The following is a 15,829-nucleotide window of genomic DNA, read 5'->3' on the forward strand; positions in this document are numbered from 1 at the left end:
GGCAGTAAAACAAATTTAAAATAACAGTTTTAACTGCATATGGGAATCAGAAAAGAGAACAAAAGACAGCACACAACAAAATGTCTTGTTGAGGTTCATGGTGGCAGATTTCAGATTCAACCAGCAACACGTCAGGGTGAAGCTTCGTCCAAAGAAGCAAAATAAAGATGCATAGTCAAAACAGTATCATTGTTTTTGAACTGGGACTGAACAACTGATTTATTCTAGACAAAATTTTAAATGATCTTTGGTCCATACTTGATTTTGCAGATTTAAAGCTAGGACCATGCTGGAGGTGTGTTTCTTGGTTTAAATACTGTCAAAAAAGACTAATTTAGCAGGTTGAAGATGTGTCACCCTGATGATTCAGAACTAGAGGTTCTGACTCATCAGGGTGACAAATGCTTAAATTCCAAGCTAAAAAAAAATCAAAAATGAAAACAGATGGTTCCAAGTGGTTTGAATCAAAACAAAAATCACTGAATGTAAAATTTTGGATTCTTGTACAAATTAATGCTGAAAGTTTAAAAATATATACTGCACCTTTTTAATATGATAAAACACAAAGGATGAGGTGTTTCACAATATGAATCAAAAACATTGATTTAAGTACAATAAAATATAGAATAAACTTTGACGACATTTTGAAATCTAAGACCAAAATCAATTATAATGTAACTGTTTAGAAAAAGATAACACCCGTCAACGGTTTCCGTTGTGAAAATAAAACTTGTGAAAATGAGAGAAGGAAATACTGTCTCACTCTTAAAAACTGTCTCTAAAAGAGGATTAGGGAGAGTTTCATTTCCTCATGCAATCCCCCTGCTTCTGTTCTGGTGTCAGTGAAGAGGCTGGTTGGTTCTAAACAGGCGGTAGGTTAGTAAGTTTTCCCATGGGCCTGTGCTAGATCTTCTGGGCTGATCAGTAGGAGCCGTAGCGGTCCTGAAATAACAGAAAGTGGAGCAAACATTTCTGTTCAGTCTAGATCTGTCAGAAAGTTCTCAGTCATCCAGGTTTAGGAAAATCAAGAAAAGCCAAGAAAAATAAACTGGACTTGTTTAAGGTTGGTTGAAGATGTTTCTCTTCTCATTCAAGACGCTTCTTCAGTTCTGAACTGACTAGATGGTACTTGAAACATCCTTAAGTAACCTTATGCAAGTCCAGTTAATTATTTTCGGATCTTATTGATTTGAGTGAAAGTGGCTGGAAATAACTGGTACTATTCACAATTATGTCTCACCTGGATTGTGTTCATGACTCCGTTGGCAAGGACAGCCATCTTGCCTGCTACAGTCTTCACACCTTGTTTGAACTGTGCAATGTCGGGGCCAGAGGGGAGAACGCTGTCGAAGCCCGCAGCCCTCCCTGAGAGGTGGAGAGGAAAACGTACAAAACAGCCTTTAATGTGAATTTTATGACAAAAGACATTTATATTTAGTCATTTAGCAGACAACTTTATCCAAAGGGAATTTCAAGTGAAGTTTAAAGTTTAAACATTGGTGGTTTATGACAATGTATTTTTAGGTCACATTAAAAATAAATATTTCTCTTTGTGTGAATGAATTTAAAAGATCGCAATAAGAACAGGTTCTACGTTGAGCTGGATGAAGGGATGGATACAGGATTTTTTTTCATGGATAAGCGGGGCATGGGCCAGACAAACAGATGTTTACACTCTCTCCAAAAACATGAAAAGAAATTTCCCTCTATTTGAGAAGCAGTTCAGTTGGGGGATAAATTCATTAAATTTTGGTGTAGGTCTAGATTAGGAATGGAATCGCGGAATGTGATTTGTAAAATCAGGAGTAATCTTGGTGGGAGGGTGGGTAGTGTCTCAAACATTTACACTGGATGTGATGCATGACCCTGAAAGACATGACTGAAGGAGAACATTAACCCTTCATTAGGGATGATCTAAAGATTTACATTCATTCATTGTGTTCACATCTATAAACAAGTATAGCGCGGTGCAGATCCAGATAATCTAGATTTGCCAGATTAAAATACCTACTTGCAGGAGGTGACCTTTATATAATGTGACAAACAGCAACCTGCTTATATAGCTTCTGCTACTTTCAGAGATACAGTGGTGTGAAAGTGATCGCCTCTTTCTGACTTTTTGTGTGTGTATTTTTGTAACACTTAAAAGTTTCAGATCAAACAAATCTATTATTAGTATTAGTCAAAGACAACACAAGAAAACAAAATGCAGTTTTAAAATGTTATCATTAAGGGAGGAAAAATTACAAACCTACAAGGCTTGTAGGTTTGTATTTTTTCTGTTTTGAGTAAAACCACTGAGGCAGCGATAATCAAGATTTTAAAAGAGATCAAGATAATGCTATCACACACAAACACAGGACTGTCACCTTTATTGTCACTGCCATCTCCAAACAAGTCAGCTGAACTGATGGCAGTGCTTCCAGACATGTTCTCCAATCTCGTCTTTGCATCGTACTGAGAAAAGAACGATCTCAGGTCAGCGGCAGCAGCGTCATCACAGTAGTTAAACAAAACAACAAGTATCCAAAACTCATGATTTTTTTTTAGTGCATATAAGCTGTACAGGTTTTCACCTCTGCACTTGTCTCCCGACCAAAGAACATGTCTGAAGAAATTGCTTTTGCATTCGCAAACTTCTGACGAGCCTCACTTGACTCTGATACTGGAGAAACCTCAGCTTTTCTTCTGCTGGGAAGTCTGGATTAAACAAAATGAATAAAAAAAACAACAAAAAACTAATGCTTCATTTTCCACAACAACAACAACAAAAAAAACTGAGTGAGCTACACATCTGTGTTGATACCTCTCTCCGATTGGCTGAATACTGGAGATGGTGACCTCTTCTTTGGGGTCCTCTTTTTCCAGAGCCCAAGACGTAGTAAAGGAGGCCGTCCCTCCCTCGGTATCCCACCTGGATCCAAAACTGTCCCCCACAGTGAAAGGGTTGTCCTTATATCTAAATATCACATACAACGGAATTAAAAGTCAGCACATAATTTTCTGTGGTAAAACTTCAAAATCAATAGTAGAAATATATGCAAGTATAACATGTACTTTGGGGGTCCAGATGTGAAACCAGGTTCATCGAACATGTCCAATTTGGACCGAGAGGATGACTTGACTCCCAGTGGATTTTCCTGCTCGATCACCTGCATCTCAGACATTACTGAGTGAGACACCACACTGCAACAGAAAACACACACACACACACACACACACACACAAACCATTGATCGTGGCTCTAATGGAAGGTATCCAACTGTACAAAAACTGTATGTTCCTCAGTCCTCTGAAGTTCACCTCACATTGATAATCAAAGGCTTGTTGTGACATTACCTCCTGGTCCCAAAGCCCATGCCCAGTCTCTCAGCCTGTTCTCTTTTCTTGCCTTCCAGGTTCTGCAGCTTCTTTTCCTCCATCTTTCTGTCGATCTCAAGCTCTTTGTAAGCTAAACGCATCGAGGCAACACTGAAAAAGCCACGAGTGTGGTCACAGCAATTTCCAATGAATAAACATTTATACCAAAATATAACGAATAAAAAGATTAATGTTGCTTCAAAAACAGTTTATGAGTGAAGAGGAGAATCATCCTTACATGGACTCCTCAGCTTGTTTTTTGGCCTCAGTGGCCTGTTCCTCTCTCAGTTTCTCAGCCACCTGGGCCTGCTTCTCCATGTCAGAGAAACTCTTACTGCTCACCTTCTGGGCACCGAGACCTTTCTTTACACCAAGCTGCATCAGTGGGAAATGGGGTACATATTGGTTACAGTCCCTTTAACATGTTAAAAAAAAGAATTTAGTGCATGGTGATGGATGCAATTCAAAAATTAATCTGGATTCTTTCCTGAGTGGGTGAACCAGTTACATATTTAAGGTTATCCAGAAAAAAAAGTTAACAGTTTGGTAGAAACATGACTCACCCCTTTTTTGGTTGCCATTGGTTTCTTCTTTCCAATGATGGAAGGCTTCACATCTGTTAGAAACGTATGAATCTGTTCAAAAACTTCAATATATGCTTATTTTTGCATAAAAACCGTACTTAACAACATGATTCTGGTTCATTGTAAGTTTCCAGGCTGCTTAGGGTTATGCCAGTGCATTGCAACATTCACATCTGTCACCAGAAAGAAACCTGCAAGCTCACTAACACCATTAGTCAGCCAGTTTGCTTTTGGAAGTTTTTGAGTCACAAGGAAACTCAAGCGTTTACAGAATATTACAAACATTTACTGGCATGCTGCAGTTAAGCAAGCCTGTTAAAAGTAATCAAACGCTTTACTGCGACATTTTTGTGTGACAAGCAGAAGGGTGGTGCTGATAGGATATCAATCAAACGATCACCTTTGATTCTCTGTCTATCCTTTGATGACAACCGCATGGAGTCGTCTATAGGACAGGATATAAGTTTCCATAAATAGAACCAAAACACAAGAGTCTGAACAGAACGACTGATGGTATCCTATTCATAAGACATGGACGACTGTAGAAATTATTATTCTCCACAGAAAATTAACTACAAAGATGTTACACTTCAGTCAATTGGGTCTTGGGCCGTAGACCGGCGGGTGGCCGGTTCAAGACCCACATGGACCAAAAACTGGAGTGGAAATTGGAGAAATGCCAAGGTGCACATAATGCAGCTTCCTGCCACTCTAACATCACCCTCCCCCTGTTTTCATGCTTCCCTTGTGTTTGTGCAGGTGTGTGCGTGTAGGAGGAGCCTTAACCTGTTTGTAAATAGACAAACAAAAAGAGTGGAAAAATAATTTACCTACAGGCTTCAGTGAAGTATGGTGCTTATTCAATTTGTTAGACGCTTTATCCCAAAGTAGCTTTACATCGTTGGAGTTAAATCCAAAATCACAAGATTCTTTTTTTCATGTTTTCGACATAAGCTTGTTGTTGTTAGAACAGGTTCAATAATCTTGATTTAACAAAAGACAATTTTTGAAGATAATTCATGATATAACTCTGGTTGATAAGAGAAGGCCATGACCTTCACAAACTGTAATCTCGTTTTCACATTATTGTCTCGTGTCTTAATTTTCTGTTTTTCTTTGTATCATTCTATCAAAAATGTTAAGTTTTTTTATTATAGCATTAGTGATCTATAACTGCTGTTAGATCATTAAATAGCAATTTTTATATTTAACAGCAGTTATTTATTTTATTTATACAAAAAGTTGCTTACTAGCCACATAAAGATATCCTAGTGTGATTCTAGAAACTCAGAAAAGATGTATAACACAACAGCAATGACATTTTGCGTGACATTTTACATTAATGTCAAGCTGTACTTTGTAAACAAGAGAATAGTTGTGAGTAAAGAAATATAGACCCTCGACCCAAAAAATAAGCTTGATTTGTTTCCTCCCCAGAAACCTGTCAAAAGGGTTTTATGTAAACCCCCAAGTAAACAAAACACCAAAGAAATGAAGTGAAAACACTCCCTGGAGAAGGTACAACATATCAATGGAATAGAAAATCGAAATAAGGTAAAATAATTACCCACTACCAACAAACTTCATAAAGAAAACATTATTATAATTAGTAAAATTAATTTTATTTCATTTATCTTTTTTTTCCAATAGTTTGAAGGAACATTCTTTACAACAATATGTGGTTTGAGATGCCCTATATATGAGAGAAACCTGAGATTAGTTTTAGTTTCCTTAATAAAAATATAGAATACAGTTCCTAAAATATCAAAAGCATGTTAGCATTATATTCTGGGCATAACTACATGGAACTCTTTAAGCTCCAGATATGGAACTATTCCACACAGGCAGACATTTGATTGCTTTTATATGATGGTATTATGTGACATGTTACATCTCATCTTATGTCAAGAGGTTAAAAAAGTCAACATTATTATTACTGCCTTAAGGTTCTATGATTCAACATGCAAATAAAGGTAACATTTACGTCTGTCTGAAGATTGTGACAATAACAGAAAGGTATAAGTGCGGTGTTCAGTGGGATTGAAATCAGTTTCAAATCAGTTTAAATATGAACACTGCTTGCCTCTTGCGTGATTAAGAGTTGTCCTGCCTGACGCTTATTACATCCTGCGAAGGGGATGTATTGTAATCGTCAATGTTTGTGCATTTGTTCGTCTGTAAGTCCAACAAATACTGTATCTCCGCAACCATTTCAGATAGAAAGATGAAACAAAAAGCACATTTACTCGGGCAGCAAAGGAGATGAAATGAGATGATGACCTCAAGAAAACTAGGTCAAGGTCAAAATTCAACTTTTGTACACTGAAGGCCAGTGTAAGACCATAGATCAGAGCTAGTGCTTTGATCTACCTATGCACTAACTTTGATCTATGGTCAAAGCTAGTACATAGCTTTGACCTACCCTGAAAGGTCAACGCAATGCACTAGTCAGCAGAGTTAGTCACGGGATGTTGCAGTCTCTGACTGCCTTTGTTCCAGTTGTTGTTGATTCTGTTGCTCACGTCTTAGAAAGTTAAAATGAGATGAGGATGTGTCCAGGTACTTCCTGGTTGTACTCGTGTTGTGTAATGTGTTTGTAAAGTGGTGCTTTGGCTTTTTTGTGTTCACATTGTGGTTTGCTGTAATTTCTGCCAAATCGGAAATTTCATGTCACAGAATGATGTTCAAGATTTAGTTTTCTTTTTATCTTATTGGACAAGCAAGTCCAAGGATATATTTTAACACTGTATGTTGTTTTAACCGCATTCATCAGTTAGGACGTAAACCCACCTGAGCTACGCTGAACATTGAAAGAACAGGTGAACAGCTCTTCACAGCAGTGTCTCTAGAACAAGTCTGGAATGTGCTGATCTACGCATGCAATGCTACAATAGACCATGTATTTAATTAATGTGAAGCTTTTCCTTTATTACACAGTGAAGACTGTCAGGAGGGTGTGCTCACAATGAAGACAATTTGAGGATTCATCTTGCAGTCCTTTTTTCAAAAAGTCATCTTGAGTGATATGTAATGCATTCAATCATTCCCCGACACTGTTGGTATGTAAAGTATGAATTCAATACACTCACTGCAAGAACGGTTTGTCTGCATCAAACTACAGTAGCTGACACACAAGTTGTTTGAGGTGGAACAAAGTTTAGCATCCATTTTGTAGCACATCCTAAAGCACAATTCCTTCTGAGAAGAGACTGCAGTTAAAAAATCCCTACCCTCAGTGAAGTGTGAGACTGTTTTAGACAGAAGTGTAGTACTGTACACTGTGAGGCCTGCAAACTGGAGATGTAGAGCTGATATACAGGAACATTTGAAGTGAAAACACCAGAGTACTTTCTGAAGATTGTAAAGACTGCACCGCAAATTCTGTTTACGATTTTAACACACATAACATGTCTGACGGTAATAGTGACTTCTTACGCCTTGGTTCACCAACAGCAGTTTTTGCACAACTGCTGATATCTCAAAGATCTTTCAGCAAAGATCAAACGTTGTTGAAATCTGTAGTCCAAAAACGAACCAGCTCAAACTGGAAATGTTTCGTGACACCGCAAGCATACTTTCTGATTAGTCTATTGTGTACCATTTGCAAGTCATCGACAGTGTGTGTACACACCTTAAATCCATACCCTGTTAACCCTTTCAGTTTATTTTCTCTGCTCCATTTTTGAATACATTTGTCACTACCTATTTATCCACATACTCCATTTCGGATATTAATTCAGTATACATTTTAAGTCAAAATTCTGAATTAAAACTATTGCTTCTAAGTGTTGCTGAAGTAACAACACTTCACAGTTTTACTACATATAAGAGACTCACCGATGGAAGCTTTAGGTGATGTGCTCAGACCATCGATGCAGGGTCCATCCTCTGGCTCTGGAAACAGAAATTAAAAACACACATTAACCCAAAAATGTTTGTTACAATTCACTTCACAAAATGAACACTTTGGGTTTCATTAGACTCCTCTTCAAACTGGAAGCAAAATACATATTGTGATTGACATTGATTTAAATCACACAAGGACATTGTACAGCCTGGCGCAGAAGGTCAAAGACAAACCAAAACTTTTTTACTTATACCTTAAAAATTGAAAAATTTAATGAAACTATCGAAATTAAATTTTATTTCAAAACTTGTGCAGTGTAAAGGGACTTTCTCCTGTCACAAAACATTGAAGTTGAAGTGTCTGCTTAGGTGACAAACGCTGTCATTTTTTATGTGTGACATACTTGATGGAGCAACAAACTGGAGTCACTGTTGAACCAGCACTAAAAAACACAAGGTTGATAACGAACAGTTTCCATTTACCACTACTGGTAACGTGGTTTTACATTTCAATAAACATGGAGCTGTGTTAAAGACTTTGATAACTCCTCACACCAATGCACATTATTTTTCCCCTCAGGTTTGTTTGATGCTCAACAGTTCTTATCACAGATGTAAATAAGTAGGAATACATCACGTGTTTATGCATCCAGTTTGTTTTGAATCAACAAAATTGAAATTTTTATTTAGTTTTGCCCTCCACAAAGATTTGGATTTGTCATGTGACCCCCTTCAGTAAATATCTGCCCAGCCGTGATCTAAATCATTGATGTCACTCAGCCCTTCTTTCTCAGGTTTGTTCTCATACTTGAGAAGCTCATTGACAGTTTACTTACGACCATCATCCTGGATTTTTGTCAACGTGTCTGTCAGTTGTGGGGTGATACCGGCTCCATTCTGCTCCAGTTCAGAGGCCATACCCCAGTCATTAGCAGACTAAAAAAACATCCAGACAAAATCTTAATGCTTTATTTCTTTTGAGGATTTCTGATAACTCAAACAAACTGTTGTTAAAACATTGCCTAGTTTGAGAATCTAAAAATAGGACAAATAAGACAGTCTTGATATAAACAGCTTTTCTGGAAGAACAACATTTTCTGCTCCACCGCAGAAAACCACTTCAACCCGTCATTGATGATCTGAATAAAATGTCACACAAGTCTGTCTATAACTTTGAGTTGAGAGAAAGTAAACCAAAAAAAAAACTTTTATTACCTTTACCCAAGAGGTTAAAGAATAAGTCTTTAGGCAGTGGTAATAAAGGTAACAGAGAAATATGAAATTGTCATTTGCAAGTCATCAACAGTATCAAACAATGTTAAAATGTGTGCTGAGGCTATGAGGTGGAAAATCAATAGGGTTGAAAAGATGCAGACAATTCTCGTAGATGACCTCTAAAAATGACAAGTTTCCAAGTTTTCCTTTTGTATCAAATGATAAAAAAATGTCATCCTTTTGTATATTTCACTTAAGCATTCTGCAAAATGACTTTGCAAATAATAGCAAAGATGGCAGTAAGCCAGAATTTTCCAGAAGCAAAACCTAACCAACCTGTGTATGTTCTGCAAAAAAGTCTGTCTCTTTCTTCTCAGGCAGTGCTGAAGTGACTCCCACAACAGAGTCGATCCATAGCTGCAATTAAGAGTGGAAATCATATGAAGCTTAACAAGTGAACGAGATCTGCTTTCTCAGCATGACACTGACAAATCCTCTTGGGATCTGAAGACCACTCTTATGTAATGACTCGCTGATCCATTAGACACAGATCACTACTGATCAGGTGTTTAAAAAAACTTCCCATGTCTCATCTCTTCAGGTTTTCTTCACTAGGTACCACCTGGTCTGAAAAAGCATGTAGGGCAGGGGTGTCAAACTCATTTTCACCGAGGGCCACATCAACATAATGGCTGTCCTCACAAAGCCAGATGTAACTTAAAAATTTTCATATATTTTTAAAGTATCTATCTATGTATCTATCTATCTAAATGTAACTAAATGTAACTTGATGTAATGCAACTACTACTTAATATTAAATAACTAAATTTATGAATTGTTCAAGTTACAAAAATCAGATTTGCGCAGAATAAATGTTTGGCTGTTGCTCTAACTTAAATCATTTTAATTTGTCAGGTAATTAAACTCAGATAACTCCGTTAATCAAGGATCAAACTATCCAAAGTGAACAGATAAATAACATCAAACCAGCTAGTTTTGAAAGAGTTAATTTTGTTCAATATTTTTTAGATAGATAGATACTTTATTAATCCCGGAGGAAATTGCATACGAATGTTGACAAACTGTAAGAATGACCTGGTAGTGTTGTAGTAACCCAATCTACTACAAAACATAATATTGTAATAGTAGCCATTGTACATACTATGTACAGACAAGCGCCTAACTTAAACAGAAGAAATGTTGAAAATCAACTCCGATAAATGAGACAGCAGCAATGTAAGAAAAAAAAAAGTAAAAACATGGCCTATGATAAAATTAAAGCCTGTTGTGTCACATAGCTGATACTCACATCTGTGCCATATTTGGACAAAGCAGAATTTGCTTGTTGACGAATCTTCTCTCTATACATCTGGGCTGCACGGCTGTTATATTTTGCATTAGTGTCATTTGTGGAGCAGCCATGCTGGCGGAAAAATGCTGTCTTCAGATGGAAGGAGAAAGTGAGTTAGCGTACCACATCTCAGAAAAAATGCAAAGTGAACATTGGCTTGTTATGCTACATAAGACAAAGGAAAATTCAGTCATTATCTATTTACACTTGCAAAGTTTCAGATTACAAAGCAGTACCAAGTAGATAATGACTGAGGTTATATTGTTGGCTGAATTCTTGAATGTATTTTAAGTCTTGCCTAGCATGTCTGCTTCTCAGACAGCTCAGTGTGACTTACTGCATTGGCATTGCCTCCAACCTGCATGCATCGAAGCTGAAACCAGTTCCAGTTGGAGTCTAATTCAGTGGACCTGCAGAGAAAAAATAAGAGCATACAGCATAATAAGAACTGACTCTGCCAGGTCAACAAACTACAGTTCTGGTATCATCACATGTCTAAAGTCAGAAGTTTGTTATTTACAACCTATGGTCAAAAGACTGAATGATTCTGTGCACAGCTAACAATTACATTCCAAAACTCTAAATCAAGAAGAGAAAGAGAATCAACTGGACTTTAGATTGGTTGCTCTTCTTCATTCTCCACAACCTGGATGACTGATATCCTACACAGACAACGCTCTCATGGTTGAAGTAGAACTTGTTTTTTTCTCTCAGCTGACTGAACCATTGACAAATGATACACCATTACACTGAATTACAGTTATGATCACTGTTTTTGCTCAGTGATACCTACCTGATGAAGCTGAGATGCACTCCCAGAGAGCGGTGGATGCCAGAGCAGTCAATACATAAGAACACACCATATGGGATACTTGCCCAGCTGGGGTTTTTGGCTGCACAGTCAAAGCATACCTGTGTGAAGCCAGAATGAATAATGAATGTTTCATGAACAAATCACACCTGTAGTGTGATCCAGGTTTTTAAGCTAAAAAAGATACAAAGCTGTCTTGCTACCAACAATGAATTTGAGAGCCTGACTTTAAATTAGATTTAAATAATAATTATTTGACAATTACTTTTTTAACCTAAGCTATACAGTCCTTTTTTTCTTTAGGAAAGAAATAAATGAAATCTGTCCAGTGTAACTGCAGCCTAAAAATAGTTAACAGCAATACAATGTAATTCTATGCACATTTGTTATTAGAAGTTTATACTGCATGTAATGCATTAACGTTTTTGTTTAAAGTTCATAAGTTTTCCTCTTGGTATTGAAGTCAAGATTGGGGCATAGACTTTCATCTGCACAAAGGGATGATGTTTGTAAAGATGGGTGAACTGGTATTTCCTCATTTTGCAGATGCTTTACTGCCACTTTTCAGACTCAGCTGTAACAGAGATTTCGTAGAATACTGGTAATAAGCCACATATTCAAAATTTACACTTTGGTATACATTTACACTGGTATTTACTTCAACCAGACTCAAACCCTTGTCTGAAAGAAACAATAAAAACAGTTACAAACAAGAACAAATGCAGTCACAGACTGCAACATCCTGCGATACCCCTGAATTCAAAATTTTACCCTGACCTACTTGCATAGTTCAAAGATCAAAGCCAGTGCTCTGACATACTGTCATTGATCAAAGCACTTTGATCTCTGGTCTTACACTTCCCTTCTCCATCGTCTTTCTAATCCGTTTGCTGAGTGTACAAAAGTTTAAATTTGACCTTGACCTAGTTTTCTCAAGGTCAAGGTCATCATCTCATCTTCATCCCCTTTGTCACCCAAGTAATGTGCTCTTTGTTTCATCTTTTTATCTGCAACGGTTGCGAAGATATTCGGTGGACATACGAATGGACGGACGAACACACGACCGCTGACAATTACAATACATCACTGCTTTGAAGCGGGACTTACTAATGTCATTATTGACGCAACTTTTTTAAGTTATTACCTCAGTCAGAGGCATTGTATTTTAACTGCAGGATTACTCAAGAACCGTCTTCAGAAGGATGGACATGGACATGGATGGAAGATAAATTTTGTCAAAGACATGGATTAAGGGTTTCCAGAATTTTCCTTAAACATGGTGGCGTTTAGTGATTTTCCCTAAATACCGTTACTAATTTCAACAGATGTGATTCCACCAACTCTTTCTGAAACTTGGCGAGTCGTAACCAAGACAGTTTAAACATACATACTAGCACCATATACTAGCTTCTGTAGACTTAAAATCATCACAAGGAAACAGCAGGTTGAATGTAACACCTACTGTATGTAATTTCTTACGTAAACATCAAATGAACGTTTCGATAAAGTAGACAGTTCTCAATGCTACAGCAGCATTCCGGAGACCATGACAATATGTACAGTTGTTTATACCACTGCTGGTTCGCTCATACACAGCATGGGATAATGAGTGTCGTCTTATATATCATGCCCGCATATCTCACCTCAATTGAAATTATCTACAAATGGTTATAGATAACTGTTTTAAAAAATGTCATGTTTATGAATTTCTCTAAAATCTCTGACTCTCCTGGAGATCAATGTAAAATTATGAGGCTTTTTAGGTTTTAATCTGCACAACTATATAGCAGTGTTTTGCATGGATGCTATCTGTGGACGACTGTCATGAGATATTTTTTGATACTGGGCTTGTGTAATCACACATGTACCTGTAAAATTACACCACTATCACAGCACAAATTAGCATTTTAATTTAATGTATAGCGTCTTTGTGTTGGATTAGCAAGAGAAAGAACTGCCAGCAGTGATGATAAAACCAACGTGAACTGCAACTTGTGCTATGGAAAACTGTTAAAGAGGAAGTGTAAAAAAAAATCTCCTTCAAAACAAGCAAGGTAAATGGCTAACGTGCCAATACAGCACAGCGTTTTAGAAGTTTGTTAATTCTAGCAGTATGCCAAAAACTACAACATACTTTTCAGCAAACACTGGCTAAATAGAACAATAAATAACAGGAAATACCAGAGACAACTCATGGTCCATTAAAATGATGGAAGCCCTTACCCTGTATATTGTTCTGGATGGTCAGCTGTTATCGGTTGAGGACAATAGGGGACTGTGATAATGTCAGCATAGGAGAGTCCAAATATGCAATTTACTATATCTCAAACACTACTGACAAGATGGGTTGTAGGAAACTACATTAACGTGTAATCCTTTTCAGATTTCACTGAAATATAAACTAGTAACATTAACCACTGTCATCAGCATAGATCAGTCTAAGTTTGTGTTGATTTGCCTATTTTAAGCTATTGTACACACTCTGTTGAGTAATTTACAAATACACATCTTTTCTTGTATGCAGCATTGGATGCTCTGTGTTATGATTAGCAAACCAAATTTGGAAGTTTAACATCCTGTTGGACGTTAAACCAACAATCAGTTTAAATCTGCAGGGGATTGTTGAGGAGTTTTTGCAATAAAGTCATCTTCATCCTTTGATACGAGATGATAAATAATGCTGCAGTGCACTGTGCTGATTAAGTTAAATTTCAGATCTTCCAAATCTTTTAAAATGACCGAGCCAGATCCTTATGGAAAGCACTCTTATGGAAATAACTAGTAAAGTGATGACAGGGGCATAGTAGGTCTAAATTCTAGGAATACTGTAGGTGGTCATGATTAAGGAATCATATAGTAAGGGTCAAAACATCATGGGACTAATCAATAAATGATCAATCCCATTAGTCAAGTGACAACCAAATAATCACTTATTGCAGCTTCTCAAACAGCAGAATTTATTTTTTACACACTATTAAATGGGAAATTATTGTCGTATTACTAGAAATTAATAACAAATAGCAACGTTTTTGGCCATGTCCTCCCTTAACAACCTGAGTCACAGAAAGACGAATATCGAAGACAGGATACAGTAATTCATTACAAATTCGCAATGAAGGCGTCTATAAGCCCACGACTTGTGTTATTAACATCAAATGAACAGAGCAGAGATGTAATTTAACAAAGAGGAAACATCTGAGTAAGCAGCTGTACCCGCTAGAACACATCAGACACCGCTCCCGTTAGCGACATATGGTTCAATGATGTCAAACCTTTCTACCTCAATCAAGAAACACGTTGCAGTTAATTGAGCGTCTTCTCATGTGTCAATAGATTAGGTCGATATGTCTATAGATTGACTTAACCTGTCAAAACATCCTATTTTTATGTCCCAAACATTTGGTTAGCTAATCAACATAGCCAAGCCGTATACGTGGCCTTTATGTACAGCTGGTTTACCGGTAAGCTAGCAGCAGTTAGCTTCTCGGTGCTGTGTGACCGGGCTATAGGCCGGACTAGCTAACGGTGAGGCGATCAGCTAGCTGCTTCTCACTTGACAGATGAAGCTAAACGTGAAACTGCCGACACAAAACACAACACCAAAATTAATCATGTAAAAAAATAAATCTTATACAAGTACCTTGTTTGTAGGAATAGATCTCAATCTTTTGAAAATAGTAAGGATTTCAGTCTTGTTAGGATCAGAAGCCATCTTGCCTCGATGAAAATTGACAGAAGCTGACGTCAGTACGGGTCGCGGTGTGCATCAAACTTGACGGATCGGATTGCTTTTTTTTCCCAATTACTGTACACTATTAATGTATAAAGAACAGCTTCTAAAACTTACGTTTATTTATTGTGTAAATGATTATATGTTTTCATTTTCTTAATCTCACAACTATTTGAAATCTATGCAGTATGGGCTGGCCCTGTTAAAATAGTCAACTAAAAAACATTAAGCTTCTAAAAGGATCAAAGATTAGCTGCTTCAATTAGTCCAAATGCTAGATTTTATATAGGCGGGTTAAAGTAAACAAGAGAACATGTCTAATCAATGGAATTTTTGTAAAACTGATCTTGGTTTAAGGGTTCAAATTTTGAGGTGAATCCCGGTGTAATTTCTGGATACGTTTTTCTCTCACCAACAACATTGCAAGAGGAGGCTTTTTTTTGACATTTTGTCATTGTCGTGAAAAATTGTATTACATCAATGAAAATAACAAATACCCAGACATAGATTATTCATGCTTTTCATTAACTATATAAAACTGATTCAGATTGGTTTGACAGGCTAAAAACCTGTATTTGGAGGGAGTTGATTAACATCATATTCAACATATTCAAATAGATTTTAATTGAAAGGCAAGAAGATGGTTGTAGTGGAAACCAGATCCTGATCCATTATTGTGGAAAATTATATCAGGATCTCTTTCACAAAGGCGGAGTGGACAAGAGGTCAAGAGTTATACAGTTAAATGTTATATGGAAGAGATAGTACAGATTCTAAATACTGTTTACAGTTTTGGAGTTCCAACTGTGTTTTCATGAAGTGCGGGAGCTGTAACACAATAACAATTTAACCTTAAGATTTAAATACACTTAGGTACCGTTTAACGGTCTCATGCTGTCTGCCCCTCAAGATAGAACGATGGCTTCAAGTGG

General features: G+C 37.1%; 1 protein-coding gene across 3 annotated transcripts; it reads right to left on the reverse strand.

Annotated features, from left to right (window-relative positions):
* Positions 1–81: 81 nt before the first annotated feature.
* On the reverse strand, positions 82–14,915 carry arfgap2 (ADP-ribosylation factor GTPase activating protein 2). 3 transcript variants are annotated; one of them, XM_068318552.1, is made up of 17 exons: positions 14,808–14,915; positions 11,150–11,268; positions 10,694–10,766; positions 10,315–10,446; positions 9,342–9,422; positions 8,627–8,726; positions 7,782–7,838; positions 4,345–4,389; positions 3,924–3,976; positions 3,599–3,735; positions 3,340–3,471; positions 3,058–3,186; positions 2,807–2,959; positions 2,577–2,700; positions 2,370–2,457; positions 1,241–1,365; positions 82–942 (listed from the first exon to the last, which is right to left on the reverse strand). In XM_068318552.1, the coding sequence occupies exons 1-17, from the start codon at positions 14,877–14,879 to the stop codon at positions 922–924; spliced, it is 1,641 nt and encodes a 546-aa protein (XP_068174653.1). In that variant the 5' UTR covers positions 14,880–14,915; the 3' UTR covers positions 82–921. The 3 variants fall into 3 exon arrangements, with proteins under 3 accessions (XP_068174653.1, XP_068174830.1, XP_068174746.1); XM_068318729.1 differs by lacking the exon at positions 9,342–9,422; XM_068318645.1 differs by lacking the exon at positions 4,345–4,389.
* Between the last annotated feature and the right edge of the window lie 914 nt (positions 14,916–15,829).

Source organism: Antennarius striatus, chromosome 1 (genome assembly GCF_040054535.1).
Source record: "Antennarius striatus isolate MH-2024 chromosome 1, ASM4005453v1, whole genome shotgun sequence".
NCBI lineage: Eukaryota > Metazoa > Chordata > Actinopteri > Lophiiformes > Antennariidae > Antennarius > Antennarius striatus.